The sequence below is a fragment of the Numida meleagris genome, chromosome 1, assembly GCF_002078875.1.
Source record: "Numida meleagris isolate 19003 breed g44 Domestic line chromosome 1, NumMel1.0, whole genome shotgun sequence".
Classification (NCBI taxonomy): Eukaryota; Metazoa; Chordata; class Aves; order Galliformes; family Numididae; genus Numida; species Numida meleagris.
This window is the reverse complement of record NC_034409.1, coordinates 49,559,945-49,582,628: the sequence shown is the minus strand read 5'-3', so window position 1 is coordinate 49,582,628 and position 22,684 is coordinate 49,559,945. Positions and strand designations below refer to the sequence as shown.

General features: G+C 37.6%; 1 protein-coding gene across 8 annotated transcripts in view; it reads right to left on the bottom strand.

The window, feature by feature from the left end:
* The window catches only part of ATF7IP (activating transcription factor 7 interacting protein), a 109,060-nt gene that overhangs the window by 10,950 nt on the left and 75,426 nt on the right, over positions 1–22,684 (bottom strand). For 7 of the 8 annotated variants that reach the window (XM_021378264.1, XM_021378684.1, XM_021378429.1 and 4 more), the window contains one exon: positions 14,705–22,223. In XM_021378264.1, the coding sequence (XP_021233939.1) occupies positions 21,105–22,223 (1,119 nt within the window). In that variant the 3' untranslated portion in view covers positions 14,705–21,104. Of the gene's footprint in view, positions 1–1,810; positions 1,997–3,079; positions 3,239–5,849; positions 5,929–14,704; positions 22,224–22,684 lie in introns of those variants that run through there. The other variant, XM_021378343.1, reaches the window with a different exon arrangement.

Below are 22,684 nucleotides of genomic sequence, written 5' to 3'. Positions count from 1 at the left end.
ATGGCTTCACCAAGGGGAAGTCATACTTAACCAACCTGATAGCCTTTTATGAAGACATAGCCAGGTGGATAGACCATGATAAAGCAGTGGATGTGTTCTGTCTTGATTTTGGTAAAGCATTTGACACCGTCTCCCATAGCATCTTCGCAGCTAAAGTGAGGAAATGTGGTCTGGATGATCGGGTAGTGAGGTGGACTGTGAACTGGCTGAAGGAAAGAAACCAGAGAGTTGTGGTCAATGGGACAGAGTCTAGATGGAGGCCTGTATGTAGCTGAGTCCCTCAAGGGTCAGTACTGGGACCATTGCTATTCAACATATTCATCAGCAACTTGGAAGACGGAATAGAGTGCACTGTCAGCAAGTTTGCTGATGACACAAAACTGGGAGGAGTGGCTGACATGCCAGAAGGCTGTGCTGCCATCCAGTGAGATCTGGACAGGCTGGAGAGTTGGGTGGGGAGAAATTTAATGAAATACAACAAGGGGAAGTGTAGAATCTTCCATCCAGGCAAGAACAACCCCAGGTATCAGTACAGGTAGGGGACTAACCTGTAGGAGAGCAACGTAGGGGACAGGGACCTGGGGGTCCTGGTGGACAGCAGGATGATCATGAGCCAGCATTGTGACCTTGTGGCCAAGAAGGCCAATGGCATTCTGAGGTGTATTAGAAGGGGTGTGGTAAGTAGGTTGAGAGAGGTTCTCCTCCCCCTCTACTCTGCCCTGGTGAGACCGCATCTGGAATGCTGTGTCCAGTTCTGGGCCCCTCAGTTCAAGAAGGACAGGGAACTGTTTGAGAGAGTCCAGCGCAGAGCCACAAAGATGATTAAGGGAGTGAAGCATCTCCCTTATGAGGAAAGGCTGAAGGAGCTGGGTCTCTTTAGCTTGGAGAAGAGGAGACTGAGAGATGACCTCATTAATGTTTATAAATATGTAAAGGGTGAGTGTCAGGAGGATGGAGCCAGGCTCTTCTCAATGACATCCAATGACAGGACAAGGGGCAACGTGTGCAAGCTGGAACATAGGAGGTTCCACATAAATATGAGAAAAAACTTCTTCACAGTGAGGGAAACAGAACACTGGAACAGGGTGCCCAAAGAGGTTGTGAGGTTTCCTTCTCTGGAGACATTCAAAACCTGCCTGGACACGTTCCTGTGTGACATAATCTAGGTGTTCCTGCTCCAGCAGGGGGATTGGACTACATGATCTTTCGAGGTCCCTTCCAATCCCTGACATTCTGTGACTCTTCTATTTCTGTCTAGAAATACCAGATCTTGGACAATCTCTTCTTCTTTACAGATCCCCAAATGTATGATATCCAAGCATTCCAATTCTTCAGAATAGAAAGAAAGCGTAGCTCACAGAGTGATACATTTCAGAAAACCACAGATTTCTTTCTATAAACAGTCATTCAGCTTTGACACGAGTGATGAGAGTCAGACATCGAGGTAAACTGTAAGACTGAGACAGTGAGCTCAAATAGAGTGTTAAATATTACTTTTTTTATTATGCAGTAAAAATAGTTTAATGAAAGCACAGAACTGTCATTAGCTGTTCCATATCTTTTTCCTATTAACACACCTACCTAAGAAGCTAGTGAAACTGGAAACTCTTACAGGATAAACTGTCATCAAAAATTATTAATTATTTCTTAATAGCTTGAAATTTTCTCAAGTCTGTAGGCTAGCAAAAAACTAACCACTAATTTGGCCTAGTATTGTAAAAAAAAAAATCCCCAAACAATCCAGATCCATTAGGCAGAATGTATGAAGCTGTGCTGTGCTAGAATGTGCCAGGAAGAAAGAATCCCTTACCTCCAGGCGGTGGGTTGACTGGCCTTAAACTTGGGCTTGGCATGACAGCTCCTCTTACAGAATTCTGAGCTGGTGGTGCAGGAATAGTGGTATAGACCACCTGATGGTTAGCAGGGGTTCGTGGTATAGGAAGTTTTGCAGCTGTTTGAGTCACTGGTCGATGAGTTACATTCACTGTTGTCGGAGCTGGGAAAAGAAAGACAAACCACAACCTAGAATGTAATTCCACTAAGTGCCTATCTCATTTGAAAAACTTCATAATCTGAGCTATGCAAAATAAAAGCTGTCTCCAGAAAATTCTATCTGCTTCTGATAGTGCAAGAAAGGAGAAAATAGCTTAAACAAATGGTAATTGTAATTTTCACCTGAAATAATAATAATGCCAGCATATATCCAAATTCCAAAGAGAAAAGATAAAAATAATAGCCAAAAGAATCAGGCTGAAGAAAAAGGAACAAACCCAAATCCTCTACTGCTAATAAATAATAAAAAAATGATAATAAAAAACCAACAATTACTATATCTGATCTGTGTAAATAAAAGTAGTCCTGAGTGTAAGGATAGCTGTGGAGAAGATAAAAATCACTACTGAACACAAGCATGTAAGAGTCCACAGAACTGATCAGTTGTAAGATAATTCTAATGCCCAACAATTATCTACAGGAAAAAAAAAGTGAAATAAAGAGAAAAGAGGACCTACATTTCTTTTTCATGTTAGAAAAAAAAACCAACATAACTGCAGACAAAATAACATTCTACGAGGGATGGAATATCGCTGTCAGCCTGGGCATTCACTCTGCCAAAGGAATTGTGATGTGCAGGTGAACAGAGATACAAGTGATGTTGCTCATGCTTTTTTTTTTTTTTTCCTATTACTCAAACAGTGTAACACTAGAGATTTCTTCTCCTTCACTTATGCAAACAAATTTTGTTAATCATTTCCATGGCTATCCTATTGATTAGTTACCATTTTTCTCCCATAAGAGTGTCAAGAAAATTTCTAGTATGTAACATCCTTAGCAGAATTTCTTCCTCACCATGGAATTCATTTGATCCTGAATTGTTTCTTTACAAACTAGCTGGACTATTTTTCCCTTCCACTTAATCCATTAAGGAAGCAAGCAAACAAAAAAAAAGGATATTGACTAGGAGATTCTTAAGTCACTCAAACATTTTGAATGTTCACCTGAAAAGATTACAAGAGTCTAGCTTAAGAAAAAGCAGCCACTGCATTCACATAATGGTGTAAAACGAAAAAAATGAAGTTACCTGCAGGTAATACATGTATAGTGGTCTGGGAAGGTCCACTTGTTGGCACACCTGTTTGCTGCAGAGGGCTTGGTAGCAAAGGTGGTAGAGGGCGAGACGAGGGCTGGGTAGGGATGCTTTGTGCTGTAGCAGGTGTCTGATTCTGCTTCTTGGCCTCAGCTTTAAAACAAAATAACAATAACAGTGACAACAGCAAACAGAAACTAGAGCATCACAGATCTGTTTATTTCTTGTCATTCAGATTATCAAATAATATTTTATAGCACATTTCTTTCATCTTCTCATTCTGCAAACCAAACTGTTAACATTTCATTCAGTTCCTCTCACCTTCACCATGTCAATCATTTTTCACCCCATACTCCATAATGTTTTGTTCTGTCATTATGAAATCTGTGTACTTCTGCATAATTTGAAAACCCAGTCTTTTCCACTAAGAAAGGAGTGGCCTAAACCTTAAAAAGGGCCTAAATATTGCTGTGTTCAACTTTTTTTTTTTTAAAGTGATAATTCTTGTCTACTTCTGGTACTTATAACCTTTTATTTGCTCTTTGTTTGATATATTAGTAAGCCCATTTATTGCTGTTCTGAATTTTCACACTATTTTCCTAATAAAGGAAAATAGCTTTATTAGTAAAAAAATTCAGAAAATTTCAAATTTTGTTTTCTCACACTGTCAACACGACTTACTCATTGACTGGGACAATTGAGAAATACAGCACCTGTATTGGTATTTCACTATAGCAATATTTTTACCGCTTTAGAGTATTTGTGGCATCATAAAATACCCATTTGAGTGCAAATCTGTGTGTAAATAGACCTTCTGTCCACAAGGAGAACTGCGAAGCTGTATTTTTAAGCTAGATTAGAGTAATGGTGTGCAGATAAGGCACCACCAAAAACTAGAAAACACAAAATAAGAGAGTAAGTTTTAAGGGCAGCTATTCAAAAATTATTTGCCCTGACAAAACTGCACATGCAGCAACCACTAATTCAGTAAAAGAGAACACAATGTAGAAATAAAAAATATTACTCCTGAGAATACGTATCAGCAATATACTGAAGAACATATTTAGAAACTATCTATCAAGTATGCTAATGAGGTTACATTAAGAAGAACAGGGCTAATGGCAGTGTGGCTCAAGATGTTTGTTTATTTATGAGGAAGTGGAAAGTATTTTGATCATCACACTGAGCTGCCTTTAACACCAGCTACTAATAGCTTAAAGTAGCAGTACCCTTCACAAACTCTTGCATGATAAACCTAACACAATTCAAGACCTCAAAAGTAATACAAAATAAACTGCAGACTTTCTGCATTGTCCTCTGTCTGCTGACTGAATAGCAGAGCTACTTCACTGAAGTCATTTGACGAAATCAATTTTCCTTTAATGAACAAAGCAGCATATAGAAGAAGCAGTAAAGGGATGCTTGTTTTGAAAATATTAAGTGAGATATTTCCTGCTGTTTCATAAAGGAACAGGTCTCGCGATTAGTTCAAACTTCTTGTATTTCACATTGGATTGAGAGACTTCCCAGCATCCAGCAAATTCCTTGAAGAGATTGCTAAAGAGATGTGCACACGTATTCACTTTGAATACTTACAGATCTCTACACATTTCAAATGCCACTGCATAATTTAAATGATGCATAATTTGAATGAGTGCTTTCTTAGTCATGATCAAGAGAAGATGTGCTCATGAACCAAGTAGTAGGAATCCAGACACACTACTGCTATAAAAGGGTAATTTAGGTAACAAGGACAGTCTGGGCTACCATGACTTGTTTTGTTTTTATCTCACACGGAAGCAAATCCATTTGTCCCTAACAAATCAAGAGTCCTGCTGAGATTCCAGCTGCTGGAAACTAGGTCAGGCTTCTACTAGCCAGAAACGATGAGAGATAACCTAGTTAGATATCACTAGCAAAAGGCTATTTAGCTATGTAAGTAAAAAAATCAGCAAGGAAAAACGGAAGACTAGGTGCACAGTAAGCAGAGAATTAAGGTTAGAAGTAATGCAATAACTGTTCCAATGCAAAATGAACAAAGTATCATCTTCACTAAAAATGTGGAACTTGAGAGAAAGGACAATTTGATTTATGGAAATGAACACAAAATGGAAATCATCACTACTGGAGGCATAGAGCAAAACTACAAATCTAAATCACAAAATGGAAAAGAAGAGGGTCTAATTCCCATGCCAAAAAAATGGGCTTGCAACACTGCAGTCAGAGCAATGTGGCACAACCACAATGTCAAAGAACATAAAAGCACAACTATATTTACTCTAATCTTGGCACACAGACACAAAGCAAAGAACAGATCAGATCTTCATTTCGTACTTACAGAGTTATTTATTTATGAGGAAAAAAAAGATTAGAAATTCTAACAATCTAATGCCTGAATACCACCTGTAGAAAGCTCTTTAATTAATCAGTAAAGACAAAATTTGTCTAGAGGAAGTTTCAAAAATGTAATAAAGAATTTAAACTGCTCAAATTATTTCAGATTATTTATTTCTAACAGATTTAAACATAGACAGCAACAACTCTTAAATTAAAGGAAAAGGGAAAAACCTTAAAGACAGTACTTTATACTAAGCAGAACTCCTTTTATTTAAGGCCTATCAGAATTCTCCAGTAACAGTCCTGCTTACCAGAAACAGCAGGGAATAAAATACACTGAACTGAAACACCTTTCTGTCATTAAAGGGTATGAAATAGTACTTGCAGTTCAACTATGCCAGCTGTTAGGAAAATCTTTTTCACCTACCTTGAGAAGAGGCATCATCCTCATCATCCAGTGTAAGGTCAATGACACCTCCTGAATCGCTTCCTGTGACCTTCCCGCTCTGAAAGACAAAACTCCTTCATTTTGCAAAAGCAAATCCAGGGAACAGAGACGGAAAAAGGATATGAACTGAACACCGAGTAAGTGAGGTCTCAGAATTGAAGCACTTATTATAAAGAAAATGATGAATTGAGCAGAAGGAATAGATTACAAACAAACTTCTCCGGACTTGGAAAAACAGGCAAAAACCAAATGTATGGATTTCAGTATCAAGTACTGAAGTATCTCTTAACTTGATGATGAGTAGTATATTGTTATTTCACAGGTAAATAAACTGACAAAGTGGCATTATTGAGTATCTTTCAAATTATGACCCTTGTAATATTTTAATCCAATTGTGATCTGTGCTTTCCTTTATGGCAGTATAATCTTTTGACATAATAGTCACTGGGACAATGTAGGACAATGTATTACTCATCTTGAGATAGTTCAGCCTACATGCCTACAGTGACACTGACTTCAGAGTACGAAAATTTCTTATGCGATGTGTATGCTGATAAAATATGTCATCAAAAGCCATCAGAAAATTCCAACAGTTTCCAGCTTTTAACTTCATTATTGTATTTTATCCATCATCACAAATTTCAGCATTCTATCATCCTACATATGAAGCCATTTGTGTCTCTCTCTTTAGAGAAGATAAAGTAATCTCTGAATGCTAAATGTTACAAAAACCCAGTGGGCTATCAGACAAGATTTCTCTTCTGGATCAATGGATCCCTTGACTGTTTAGACTGTTTACAGGAACCCCCACCCTTTTTATTTAGCTGATAGAGTAAATAATGGAAGAAAAACCCTACGTATGCCTGGGTTTTTAAATAAGCTTTCTAGAACAGATGTGGAATGACATGAATATCTGATTTCTTAAACTTAAAGCAGAATTTGGTTTTGTAGAAGAGATGATAGTTTGCTGCTGGACTGAACTACTGATTTATGGATTGCAGTAAACCAGATTCCTTGGGGCAAACAAGGGGTTAGGAAAACAATTATCAAAATCACAGATAAATTAATATGAAAAATAGTGTATGTTATCAACCGCACATGATAAAGTCATAGAAGATTCAGATGGTACTGTGTGGTCTAATAGGGACAGATACAAAAAGCCCAAGGATTGAGATTATCTGCTCCATGAACTTTAATTAGGGTAAAGCAAAGCCTTTAATGAAGTCTTAAAGACAATTCTCAAACAGGTAAGCCTTTGAGGAGGGAGAAAAGAGGCATCACTAAATACAAGTGAAAGCGGTCTCTGAATTACTGGTCACTGGATTTGGAGGGCCTGACATGAATGATCATTATGCATTTAAATTATAACACAATTTCTGCTGAAGTTCTGATGCTGCCACTGATGAAATTCTGCTAATAACTTGGATGATATAAAATGTGACAAACAGCTAAGTACTTAAGCTCCAAGATGACAGAAGTGACTTCTGCAGGGACTCTACATGGAGAAACATCTTTCAGATCTATTAATCATGGAATTCTTCTGTTGAGTGATTTCTACTTCAAAGACTTTCCAGATTCAGTTTTCTTCATGTGATGTCCTGATTTAACCACTTGAAGCTTAGGATAAATGCCGCATTCAAATAACCAATAACTACTTGATTAGTATAAAGTCAAGAGGAATTTCATTCCAACTTGATAGTCTTCCCAGTCAGTGATTTGTATTTTAAACAATAGCTTTCTTTGCTAGGAGAAAGCATACTGCAAAATAGGAGGGAGATCTATGAGGAACTGGAAAAAGAAGAAACTATCACTAAACTATTTATTCTTCCCCCACCGTAGAATCTATTTGCCTGAAGTAATTTCCTTCAATTCTTCTTCCACAAAGAAATTCAAATCCCTAGAGAAAAATACTCTTTATGAAACTGTTTTGAAGCCCTACTTAACCATGTTAGTTGAGAAAGTTCTTTGAATTTCCAATACTGCATGAAACCTTGATTTTGGTGTGTCTGGGAGGCCAGAATCTCAAGTTATGCAATGCTAAACAAATAATCCAATCAGCCAATTATGTCTCAAGAATGCAGTTTTCAGAAGAAAAGATCTTTGAGTTAGCCACACTATTCAAGATTTTCTACAGAGCAACCCTGGCAGCAATCTCCTCAGTAAGAAATATCTTTAAGACTGTTACATTTCTTTCCACAACCTGTACTAAAATTGAGGACCAGAAGGGCATTTTTGCATGGTGCTCTCTTGTACAAACCCCAGTCCCACTTCCAGGGCACACACTTCAGTTAAAACAAGAGAAAGTTGCACTCCACACACAGCACACCATAAAGTCTTCACTTCCCAGCCAGATTCCCCTAATTCACCTGCCATACATCTCCTGTGAATGAAATTTAGGGCTATGGGAAAATGACAAGGTAATCTCAAATGCTGAAAATGATGCATGTTGTGTCTCCTAACAAAAGTAAGTAGAAAGATGTGGTGTTGTCAGGGTATTCCTTCACAGAACAGACTGCTAATTATGCCTGCCATAAACGTCAGAATTTTGGCTACTCAAAGTATCTGTCAACATTTAAGAAGAGGAGCAGGCTCCATTTCTACATTCTGTAGGATTAGCATAGTTTTCAGATTCTTGTAGATCTCTCATATCCAGGAAAGAGAACAGTAAGAGACTTAGAAAGAACGGGGAATTAAGGATTGGAAGACTCGTTTACACTTCCTCATGGGGAAGTTAGACATCTCCATGACCTGACAGAGATATTGTTTATTAGGTGTTTCTGGAGTGTCATTGCTTACCATGTGAATGGTTAAGATCTACAAATAGAACTATCTGGAATCATCCCTGCCAGAAGCAAGTAATAATGTCCTGTGCCCAACTACTGAAAAGCCATCAACCTTGAATATTATGACTCTTTTAGTCAGGAACTATCTCAGGATTTTTTTTTTTTTTTTTCCTACAAGGACTTGCAAAAGCTCTAGTTTATAATACAACCGCGTTTGAGGAAAGGCTAGAAAGAAACAACTGCTATTACTCCTGTAAAATGAAGGGGATTTTGAGGAAGGGACTGCCCTGTTGCGCATCAGAAGAGGAGAGTTATACAAGCCACGCAGAGCAAAACCATAAACCAGCTTAAGAAGGTTTGTGGCACTGGTGAAGTGAAAGGAAGTGTAACAACGGCCTTCCAGATATGTATGAACAACCTTCTCATTTAGGTAAAAATCTGAAATAAGAAAATACATTTTTCAGCTCCTAATACTACACTTCAGCAAGCACTAATGCATAAACTAGTAACACAGAAAAGCATTTTGATCTGCTGTGAGTTTTCAGCTTTCTCCAAACACAGGAATATCAGAACTCCTGAACCTGCTCCACCTGATCTCAATAGAACAAGATAATACAACTATGACACTTTTTTCCTCAGGACAATCATACTAGTGAAACAGTTAAAAGCATTTCATGAGAACCCAAAACATATGTGCAGTGCCTTATTTCACATATTGCCTAGCAAGTCTGAGTAACAGAAGAGTCAGTTGCCTAGAATAAACTGGAACTAAAACAAAGTAGCTGAAGTAAGATGAAGTGATCTGTATCTACTTGGAACATATTAATAAGACAATTTTATTTTATTAAAGCAAATGTAAACCACAGTCAACAAAACCAAAACCTCTAAAACCACCTGTTCTCATTTGTCAGAACTAGAGCATCAGTCTCCAAAGTGACCAAATCATAGAATCATAGAATTAGCAAGGCTGGAAAAGATCTACAAGATCATCCAGTCCAACCATCCACCTACCACCAATGTAACCCCACTAAACCATGTCTCTCAACACAATGTCTAAATGTTTCTTGAACGCCTCCAGGGATGGTGACTCAACCACCTCCCTGGGCAGCCCATTCCAGCACCTGACCACTCTTTCAGAAAAGTAGTGTTTCCTAATGTCCAGCCTGAATCTCCCCTGGCGCAACTTGAGACCATTCCCTCTCATCCTGTCACTAGTTACAAGAGAGAAGAGGCTGACCCTGAGCTCACTACAGTCTTTCTTCAGGTAGTTATAGAGAGTGAGAAGGTCACCTCTGAGCCTCCTCAACTGCACAGAAATCTGTTTACAACAGTATCGGTGTAGTTTCCAGTAATCACAACATAAAAAGTTTATACTGAGGCTTAAAATAAACTTAAATTGCCATACTGACTTTTCCATCATTTGTACTAGCTTATCTGCGTTAGTACATATGCCATTAATCTGTGAATAAGAGAAAATGCTCCAAAAGGCTGTCATCCACACAACTGTTTTGGACCTGTTTTATCCAGAGCTGACAAGGTAGCTTTGTACAACCACAAAGGGGCAAGAGCAAGACCTGAACATCCAGTTAACCACAACTGCATCTGACCTGCCTTAGTTTTAATCTTCTTCTGCTCACATATACCAGCCAGAAGTGTAGCCAATTTTACACACAGCAACACGTCACAGATGTCAAGAAAGTAAGTGTGAATTCTTTGTGCTTGCTGTCAGAATACCAAAGACCTGCAAGACCATCGCTGACCAACTTCCCATCTAAGTTTCCAGCGATAACAAAACAGGAACATAAATTTAACAAAACACAGAAGAATAGTTGATGGAAGTAAGTGAGTGTTTGCAGGCAACATATTAAAGAATTAAACCTGAAAAAGCAATTAGTCAAATAAATTTGTTGGGACTCGTATGTTTCAAAGGTACAAATATGGTTTTCAAACTTTAAATAATAAAATAAATTAATAATAGCATTTGAGTCTATTTAAGATCAGATTTTATATGATCTGCAACAAATTTGTATCAAGCATTAGTTTTCTGATTAGGTTTGAAATACTTCTTATACATTTATTTCTGCAGTTATCTTTCTGCAATGAATAAAATATGGAACTAATTCTAAAAAAAGTAACTAGAAAGAGAACAAAATTTTCATTTAAAACATATTCTTCAAGAATTTGTTTTTTGGGGAGAGAGGAGGTGAGGAAATCCTACTATCAAATGTCAAATTTCACAGATAAATGTGACAAAAAACATTTAGGAAGACAACAAGAAAAATACAAGACTTCATCTCTCACTGATTTTGTAATTTTAATATAGTCACATCTTTATGCTTCATCTGTCACTAAACTTCCATTTGCAATTAAGATGTTTTGCATAAAAGCAGTGTATCCTGTAACTGAACACTTCATAGATCAGTACAATGTAGATCTGTCTGAGAAGATTCATGCAAATTGATGTAAATTGGAGTTTAAAGGCAAAACATGAGGTGAAATGAATGAAGAAGGGTTGCAAGGTATGATTAAGAGCAGAAACAAAGGTAGAAAAGAAAGCTGAAGGAAGAAAAAAGACAGGAAATGAGAATTACAAGCCAAGGAGCAGCTAAGCATGAACCACTTCAAGTACTAGACTGCATGAGTCTTCTGTAATGCTGCTTCACTATTCAGCGTTGTGCACTTTTCCTCAAAAAGCCAGCCAAGCAGAAGGAATCTCAATCTCAGTCTCAAGGAATCTCAATCTCTTCTGAAAACTGTGCTCCTTAAAGAAAATCTTTCAAATTCCACATCCTCTGCTGTGGTTTCTTCAATTCACAGTATTATGTCTACACCTATAACATTTAACAATATGGAATTACCTCAAGCTTTTGTTGTATGCCAAATAATCCACCCAAGCATTTAACTTGGCAGGTATGGAGGAAAATTATTTTAATACTGAACAGTTCTTTCACATAATTTGTGAAAACAAAAGCCAAAGAGTAAATTTTCTTTCAAATATCTGAGCTTAACCTTGTAAGTCCTGAATCACAGGTTGTCATACCTCTCAAGGCTACTTAAGCAGTTAAGCAAAGCTTTATGGTCCCTATGGAAGATAAAATAATGAAAAGCATATACATCTTGCTTAAATTTACATTAGAAATAAGTATTTCTAAATGTTCTCCTAGCTGTAAAACTTCTAAGGAGAAGTGATCTATATCACTGATTCTTCAGAGCAAGTCTTTCAGTTGTTTTTAAAAATGAAAATTATTGGTGGGGGGAGTGAGAAAACAGCTGTGTGTTGCCTAGCAGCTGACTGGGTTAAACTACAACAGTCCTTCTGGTGCCCAACGTGGGGCTTCAGGGGTTGAGATAATGACAGATCTGACCAAAGCATGTTACAATAAAACTGTTATAAACTTTACAGTAGTTTAATAAGAGCTAGTCACAACGATACTTTTCTTTATTATTATTTTCAGAGAACTTTCAGGTTTTTTTTCTTCAAACTATTTTATTTAGCACCGTATCTGCTATATACCTTGCCTGTTGTGCTATTTACCATCTCCGGAGGCTGGATTAGGGCTATCATTTTGCTGTACCGTATAATACACTAGCTTATGACGTGATAAAATTACAGATTGGGAAACCAATCTGGTATTAGTAAGGAAAGAAAGTCCTACTAAGACAAGGATGAAAGAAAATGAGGATGAAGCAGGGTCATCACAAGAACGTAAGGAGAAAGAGGGAGAACTCATAAAGGAGGCAATAATCGTCTGATCCCTAACTGCAAGTGAGCTGCAAGATATGCAAAAAAAACCTTCAGCCATTATCCAGGTGAGCACATTCTCACCCGAATGGGTGACAGTGCTGGGATAATGAGGCCAGCTGCCTGGACTTACTTAGGAGGCAGCAAAGCCAGGCAGCACAGAACCCTTTCTTTGGAAGGGGGACAAGCCTTCATCCTATGGAGGTGACTTTTGTCAGCCATGAAAGATATCCCTTCAAGAAAGATCTGGTATATTACCCAGGCAAGTGGACCACCATGGAGAAAAGCAGTACCCGAAGGTATTAGTTGTGCTGGAGGTGAGGTACAATATTAACCTGGCCAATGAGCAGTCACCCCAAGATCTAGATGACATCAAGTGCCCATGACTTATGTGGCAGAAATTTGTACAGAGTGCACCATCATCGCATGCCAACACACTGGCAGTACTGACCTGGAAAGATGACAAAAAAACAATAGTGGATGAAGTGGCCAGCTTACTTTGAAAATATAAAGAAAATTTATCATCCTCCTTTAGGGCCTGTGTTTCAGCTGTGAAGAAACTGTCCCAGGCGTTCCAGCAATTCGAAGACACTATGTCCTACTCCCCACCTGTATGGACCAGTATCTCCACTATTAGAAGTGTTCCTCCGCTTGAGGGAGGAAGTATAGTGCGTACCCACCACGTGCCACCCTGTGGTTTTACCTTGGAGAAGATATGAGGAAGAGGAATGGAAAATCCACCTTGACCCTAGAAGCACAGGTATGTGAGTCGCAAGGAGAACAATTGGAAAAGGAAAATGGCCACTCCAGTTTCCAGTAGGCAGTTTCCCAGTCAGAGAAGATGGTCTGATCTTATTTCTGAGTTTGATAATGAGCCTTTAAGTTTGGATCCACAAGAAGTGAATAGCAAAATAATCAGAACAAGAGGGGCCCTGCCTCCAGCCAGGTGGAGGAAAGGGACAACTGGGTTTATTTGACTGTGTGGATTTGATGGCCTGGCCTATCAGAACTGCAGGAGTATAAGGCTCAAGTTGACGCTGTGCACAGTGTACCTTAATGCCATCAAACTAAAAAGGAGCAGAACTCTCATCTGTATTTCTGGAGTGACAGGGGGATCCCAGAAGCTAACTACTGCAGGCCTAATTAGCCTAATTGGGAACGAGTGGCAAAAGCACCCGACTGTGACTGGCCCACAGGCTCTGTGCATCCTTGGTATAGATTACCTATAGAGTTTCAGAATAAGAAAAAGAATAATGGTGGGCTTAAAAGACTAATGGTGGGCTTTTGGCACAGCTGCCTTGGAGACAGAGGACATGAAGTAGCTGTCTACCTTGCCTGGTCTCTCAGAGGAGCCCTCTGTTGTGGGGTTCCTAAGAGTAGAAGAACAGCAGGTGCCAATCAGTACCACAACAGTTCACCAGCGGCAATACGACACTTATCAATACTCTTTGATTCCCATCCACAAGCTGATTTATCAACTAAAGCCAAGGAGTAATCAGTAAGACTTGCTCACCCCTTAAAAGCCTATACAGCCAGAATGAAAGTCTAATGGAGGAATGGAGGGTAACAGTTTGGACTATCGCAGCCCAAATGAAGTAACACCACTGCGGAGTGCTGTCATGCTAGAGCTTCAATACGAACTGGAATGAAAAGCAGCTAAGTGGTATGCCACAATTGATATCACCAATGCATTTTTCTCACTTCCTCTGGCAGCAGAGCGCAGGCCACACTACATACATACATGTAGTCATCACTGCTATTTTTTTTTTCCTTTTCTCTCTTGCTTTTCTGACTTAGAAAATAGCTTTTATTTCAACCCATTAGTTCTATTTTATTTTTTTCCCCCAGTTCTCTCCCCCATCCCACCTGGGGAGAGTAAGCAAATGGCTATGTGGTGCTTAGCTGCCTGGTGGGTTAAATCTCAAGAGGAAAAAAAAAAACTTACTCCAATTCCACAAAGAAAACAAATACAAGAAAGGAGCCTGAATTTAAAGGCCAAAGAGCGAAGCACATATGGCAGATGATGCTGAGAAAAGAATGGAACTTTTTTTATCACAACTACAGTCATAAACTTTAACCAAAATAGAAGTGGTTAGAACATCACAGTATACATGTCAATAGCAAACTACTGACAAAGTTGGGAAAGACATCTCTGAATAGAAAATCTCTAAACAAAAAATATTATCTGTTACATCATTTTACATAACAACACACATACAAACAGACATACTCACAGACAAACACGCACATACCAAAAAGTAGATTCCGGTATTCTGAATATGAACTTCTCTATTCAAATATGGTATATATCTTTTTTTTTTTTTTAATTTTGATACTATATAACGCCATGCTTCAATTCATAACACTGAAATAACAATGCTGTATATTGTAATGCCACCTGCTTTTCATAAAGGAACATTTCAGGAAGTAAAAGTGAAAAATGGAAAAAAAAAATCAAACAAAAACCATTAACTCTAGGATAGTAACGCTCAAAATCCTGAAGATTATTTGTGGCATGCTGACAAAGTAGAGAAAATTTTACTGTTAATACTTTCTAGATCAACAAAACTGAAAAAAATTCTGGGAGTCGTAAAACTGACATACCATGAAGCATCACACCACCACAGTCATACATGACGCACCAAGGCGTTATATAATAGCAAAATCAATTTGAAATTATGGAAAGTGATATTAAAAATATGTTCTGGAAATAGCGTGGGTGTGGTGGTGAAACTGGGTTTGTATGGATAAAAACAAAGCTCACATTATGATTTTGTCATCCACATACAAACCCACAAATTTCTAGCACAGGCTAAGAAGCTACGGAAAACATTTTTTTAGTATATTTATAATTCTGTTACAGATTGCTTCAAACTTCTCACTGCTTAACACTTATCAATTCCAATACAGTAACTCTCACAACATTAAAATAATTAAGCCATCCTCATAAAGCTGTCATGAGTATTTATTTGACCAATGCATTTGTCATCTCTTACCATAATATAAATGATAATGCAATAAGTTAGCAGTTTACCTAGTTTGTATTTTGCACAAACAAAATTTCACAGGGCTGCAATACTTGTTTTGATAGCATGTGGTTGCTTACTTGTGTATAACTCAAACACTCTCATTAGACATTTTACGTATTGCATTTACCAGACCATTCCCCTTACCCTTATTCAGTACTGAGCAACGCTTTCTACAGAAACAACAAATCAAATATGGAAAAAGGGAGCAATCCCTCTTAGTAACCTCTACATGTTATATACCCTCTAATTTCTTTGTTGCAAAGATCAGACATCAGCTCTGCTACGCCCATCAATAAGAAACATAAATCAAGAAACATAACTGAAATACTCTGCGGTAGAAAGACTGTTTTTAGCCGTCATCATAATTCCAAAATAAAAACTATAAAGGACCACTTGATGTAATGCTTAAAGCATTTGTCTACTGCTGCGATTTTTTCTTTAATCAAAGAGTTAAAAGGGCATATATAGTAAACACATAATTGCACTCACGTCTCTTTACTGGCTCTTACTCTCTTAAGGTGAAACATCTACCTTCTTTCCCCAAAGCCCACTGAAAGTTTCAAAACAATAGCATGTGGGATGGCCACCTTGGACAACAATCACATTAATAACCATTAAATGCATTTTAATTATAGCATGTTTCTGTTTAATAAAACTTTTTATAGCTATTATATGTGCACGGTGTAGTGACACCAACAGTTTCACTGTTTCAATAAACCTCCTGATTTTTTTGGCCCCAACTGACAAATTGGAGCCTATAAAACACAAGTCCTTACTGAAAGCTGCTCTCAGTAGCTAGGGGTTGATTTAAATAACACAGGTGCAGTCTCAAGGAAAGACAACCTCTCCAAAAATGAATTTAAAAAGTCATCTGAAAAATTCCCAACAGGACATTATATAGCTGAATTGAACGGCTGTTTTAAGGAAAAAAAGTATCTAGCTAATTCATTCTTGAATGACCTTTAAACTTCTAACATCTTAAGAATTTAGAGTTCAAATTAGTCTCAGGCAAAGGTTCCACCTTGTAGATGAGAGCTAGTTGCATTTTAAATAGCAGAAACATAATCACACGTTCAGAGACAAAAATCAAGTATCCCATTTCACATATATAGTTATACATTTATTTTCAGTCACAAAACTATGAAATGCATTTTCATCAATAATGGTTCAACAACATAGAACTAATAGCTGCTAATACTTTTTAAGCAGATATGTCCCCATTGTTCACACTGTTTCCCAATAGACATTCACAAAATTTGTTACACATTGCAAATAAAGGGGAAAAAAAGATACAAATGCACTTCAATAGCATTTTACCAGATACATTTCCAATAGTCATAGAAATACCTTAAACTGTAGAGAACCAAACAAATCAAGGTATGTCACAAACAATGGGAAATGGATTGGACACTGGTGGATTTTTTATTTAAACTAATGTTAGCTGAAAAGGTGAAATGCACAGATTAAATTTAAACTGAAAAAAGAATTACTCCACAAAAGGATAAAGTGCACTCAGAGTATGGAGCAGGGAAGAAAAGACTATTTGCCTGACTTGCTGATTTAATAAATGTGAACAGATTGAACAGATTGAATCTATGTCCACCATTTTTAACATATCCAACATCATTCACCTTTACTCACTGTTACTTTATCTCACAATGTTAATAAGTCACTTTAATAGATTCCCTCAGTATGCTGTGGGTATATTTATATATTATATATAATATTTTTAATTCCTGTATCTACAATTAGGATTCATAATAAAATACTTTAAAACTATTATAAAGATTTGTTATATAATTAAAAATCCTTTTGCCCCTAACAACGTATACTGTAATAAATTAAAAGTGCTTGTCATGAATTCAGAAATACAATCCCATGACCTGAGGCACTGGAACGACCATTGGCAAAATGACTGGGACTGAATAGCAACCTTTAAATTTCTGCATAAACAGGAAAAAGTTGAAGTTCAGAGACTACTGCAAACACAGTAAGATGCCCCCTCTCCTAGATCACTGCAGTCATTCCTTTTGGAGCAATAAGCAGAGGAAGGCTGAAAAGGGAGTAGTAGTATTACAGCCAAACTACACATCCAATCTGCTTCCTGCTATCTCTGACTATGCTCACCCAGGCAGCATGCAATTATCAAAATGCTGCATTTCAGGATCGTCTTCAGATATTTGACATTCTACACAGTTGAGCTCTTCACACTATCTTAGAGCAGGGATGAATTACTCACACATCAATGGGAAAAAAACAACACAACACACTGTAAGATACTGCACTAACATAATAAAAGCAAAAATGAACAGAAATTGAACAAAAGAAATTTCCAAACTTACAAAAAAAACCACAGAGAACAGAAGTCCTACATTCCCAATAGACGTACTAAAGCTTCACTATAAAAACGAGATGTAAAATTAGAATATTTACAAAATGTCACAGTCGTTTCCCACTGTTTTCAGAATCAGCTTCAATATGGAAAATGGAATTTAATCATTGACATAGCATTGACATTCACATTGACTTGTTGAAAAAAACAAGTTTACTTGACTTGGTTAAGGCTAAGTACAATTTTTCTGCAACTGAAATGAAACACGAGTTTTACGAGAAGATATAATTAGAAAAGTCAAGAATGACAGATGATACATTTATTTCAATGTATATTTGCTATATTCAGTTTTTTAAAGTGAAATGTAAATGATGAGCCAATAGTGTCCTACAAATCATGACAAACAAATATAGTGGAAAGGAAAAAAAAACTTAGTCATCATGCTAACTGAGATTCTCTGCTGACACTGCCACTGAGGAGTCCAGTTCATGTCAATTTTTTGACAGATTTCATGATCACAGTGCACAGTCTGTTCTGTAATAAATGGGATTGATTTGATATTTTCTCAGAGGAAAAGGAAAGACTCCTTTCCCCACACTACTGTACACGTGGCCAAAGCTGAATTTACAGAAGCAGCCAAACACACATTCTGTTTGCCTACTTCAGCTTTTATAAAGAGGAAATACATTCATGAAAATCAATGTAAGACTTTGGGTTGGAGGAGAAACAGGAAAGATTTTTCAGTTGTAGAAGGCTAGAAATGTACTCTATTAGTTAGAACTAATTCTATTAAGCTTTCAACTAATATTTAACACCGTCTCCAGCTCTTTTAAAGCAATACTACTTCAAGCCCAAGCCAAGAGTGCTTTTTCTGTTCCAAAAAAAAAAAAGAAAAATTCTTTTATACAAAAATCAAGACTTAGTAATACTGCAGTTGGTAGCAGCTTAGAAGAACCAGGTTCAAACTGAAGGTAATATGAAGACTTTGAATACAGTTGGTGTCAATAAAATTAGAATTTAACAAATGAGAAATTAAAAATACCTACTTAGCAGTCAACAGATAAAAGTCAAATTAGAAGTCAAATTAAAAAAATCAGACATGTCCAACTTTGCCACAAGAGTCCTTTTCTTTCAGTTTAAATCATCATCTAGATTTGTGTTGAGGAATCAAACTATTAGCAACACGCTGTTACAGTAAATGACATAGATGCAGTTAGGACCAGAGGAGGGCATGTGGCTGGTATGACCACAGTATGCAGCAAGAATGAGCAAAAAAGAATGAACTCCTGGCAATGGTTTCTTGTCTCTACAAGACAGATGTTCAACTCTTGTACAACAGAACAAGGAATTATCTGAGACAACAGGAAAATGGGGGGAAGTAGGAGGGAGTGGGGAGATGTAAAAAATGACACATATCCATCTTGGTGATGGTTTAGAGCAAAGCTCTTTGAACAAGAAATGAAATTTGCCATCCAAGCTGAATTATGAATTCTGTGAAGACTTAAAGTTTGGAAATTTGTTATGCTAAAAAATCCTAGAATAAGTTACTGCCCTCTGTTTTTGTATACTTTTTTCCCCCAATTTTTATGTATGGACACTAGAAAGGATTTGCTATTTGTCATTTCCATTTGATTTACTCTACACTTGATAAAGTGATAATCCTGGATCTGTGATTTCCTGTAGCCAAGAAAGTCACAAGTTAATGCCGCAACTAAGTAAATGTAGCACTGTGTGGCAGAAGTAATTTTTATATTAAAAATTATACCTGATTAAGTTGCTTGATCTTTATAATATGAAAAGTGACTATAACCATTATCTAAGATATAAATAGCCATTTCAAAATCTCTTAAATCATTAACACAACTGATCAGAAAATAGAACATTCTATGCTGGTCTACACTATGGAAAAATAAAGTAGCAAATACAACTAATCTAACTGGCTTGAAAACGTACCTGTCATCAGTATGATAAAAACTTCAAAGATCAGGCATCAAGTCACAGAATCATAGAACCACCTGAGTTGGAAAGGACTTTTAAAGGTCATCTAGTCCAAATCCCCTGCAATGAACAGGGCATCTACAGCTAGATCAGGTTGTCCTGAGCCCCTCCTGCCTGCCCTTGAATATTTGCAGAGGTAACACTTCAACTTTAATTACATGCCATTCAAACCTCAGATCTGCTCAAACCTATTAAGAACATTTTCCTCATTTCACGAACAACTGAAGACACAGAAATTTTTGTACCACCTGTATCAGATAGTGCCTTTGGAGATCAGAGTGACTGAAATCTTAGCCAAAAACACGAAAGAGGAAAACGAAAGACCTGCAACAGAAGTCTGTAGCTCATGGATGAAATTAATCTAAGAGTATGTTAAAAAAAACAAAAGCAAAATAATAAAAACAAAAAAACACACAGCATAATCCTTTGGCAAGTCTGGTAACAATCTGAACAAAGAATCTGACAGTGATCGGGCAATTCCAGTTGTCTTCATGCATATTTATCTATTTGTACTGCAAGTGTCTGTTTCATTCAGCTTGTACTTTCCTCTGCGATCTTCAGCAATCAAGTATTTGATTACTAAGACGCTACAGTAGTGCCAGCAGGCACAGAATGGTGTAATAAATACACTCCTCACAAAGCCATGCACTTACTGTAGAAAGCACAGCTCTTCAGCTAAGTGGAAATAAATATTCCCTCCCCCCCCCTTTTTTTTTTTTTAATTTAAATATCTCTGCTCAGTCATTCAGAGTCCCAGATGCTAACGAAAGTCATAGAAACTCCAAGATCTGCACTAAGCTTCTGTTCCATAGCTCACTTCAGGAGTGTGAACAGGATACTTCTTGCTGAACTAGGCCATAAGAAATTTCCTTAGTAAACCAACTGATAAAACAAATTTTATATATATTTTTTTCCATTTTAGCAATTTACTTGAAATCAATTCTGTTAATTCAAGTCATTGGTTCTTGTTTTATCAAGTGCTTTATGAAGGTTAATTACAACAGTCTCGAAGAGGACTGGCACTTAGGCTCACGCTGGCTGTGCTCTTGGGGGGGGAAGAACTGCGGTTCAATAGGATGGGGCTTTTAGATTTGAGAGCAGTATGTCCCTCAGGGACTTAAGTCACAGAACTAGAACCAGATGGCATGCTAGTCTTCTTAGGAAATAAGATTTTGCTTTTTTTTTTTTGAACAACAACATGGTTTCTTTAACAGGTGGAGGCACCAGACAACGATTCTTTTATGATTTGGGGTCTTGCTATATAGGTAATTGGGCATGTTATTCTCCATTATATCTGACCAAGCCCTGCAGTGAACTTCTGCAGCTCCCCAGTAGTGTTTAATAGCAGACTCAGAGCGATGGCCTGCCACTGCCATAACTTCCTCCAGGCCCCAGTCCCGCTTCACACAGTAGCTGGATGGTGGTAGTTCGGAGAGAATGATTGGTATATCGCTGAGAGAGCCTGGCTGCCACACTTATCCTGGGCATCATTGCACCCAAGTAGTTCACACCCATTGGTTCTCTTTTGTACCATACAGGCTGTTCTTGCATTTGCTCTGCTGTTAGCTTTAAAGGATGCAGGTAAAAGGCTGGAGGCTCTGGAGGCAACTTAGATAAATAAAGCTCCAAGGAAAAAACAGGACAGTTTGGGTCCCCTGGCATATCATACATTTTACCCATTTTATGAGGATCTTCTCCATTTTTTCCTTTGCCAGGATACCTAAACATAGCATAGCGACGCCCGTTCTTGTCCTTCTCAACAATGAAAGCATCTGGAGCCAGATCTCTCAAAATTTCCCTCCCTCGTTTGGTAAAATGCAACTGCAAATCAAACCACACCTTGTTCACGAGTGCCAGAGGACTGTGCAATCCCAGTACACCAGACAGTTTAATCTTACGCAAGTCGTCAGCAGCAATAGGAGGATGGTGGTGAGTCTCATCCTTTCCCTGGATGCGCAGCATCCTCAGCATACTCACAAACACCATATTTGCACTAGCAAACTCTTTGTCCTTCATTAAGCAAATCTGACGATTGTAAGGTGGCATTTTGAGATGCCGGTTTAAGCCAGCACGCATTGACTTGTAGCTTGCCACACTGTAGGTATTTCCATCATGATTCCTTATTTTGCAATAAAACTCTCTTAAAATATCATTGAGTTCACTTACTGGAACCAATTCAAAACTAGGATCCTTGCCATTTTTGGCCAGCCATTGTTTTAATAGGTTAGCTGCCCAGCCAGTCTGCTTGTGGGTGTTTTTGATGCTCTTAGCATCCTCTTCCTCTTCCTCCAAGCCAAAGAGGACATCCTCGGGGAAGTTAAAATTCATCTGCGCTGCTTCTACTGCTTCTTTATTTTCTGACGAAGTCTCTTCCTGTTTCAATTGCTTTTCGAAACAATTGATCAAAGTTGTACCATCAAATATGCCACAGGTATACGGCACACAGCGAACTACTTTTTGTTCTGAGAGCTGTGAAGTGCAGAGCAATACATAATATTTTGGACGTTACATAACAAAAAGCAGGTGGCATTAACTGGACTTTTCAAACGACATGGCATGTCAGATTCATATCCTGCTAGTCAATTAAAATGCATCTGGTCTTTTTTTATTAATCATGGCATTACACATACTTTAACTGATTCAACTGAAAGTAAACCTAGAGACATACACTAAAAGACTGAAAACCGGAAAGTGTCTTGTATAGTTTCCTTCCATTTCCTTCCTTTTTGCTCACCTTCCATTCCTAAATACCACTCACACACACCAACTTTTTTGCTAAAAACTTTTCCGGATTTCAGACTCTACCAAAGATGAAAAATTCCAAATTATATATCTTATACTGAGAATTACATCTTAAAACCATAAATCTCAATCATTCTGATACTGCTTTTCCTACATATCAACTACTGACAAATTTGTATAGCTATAAT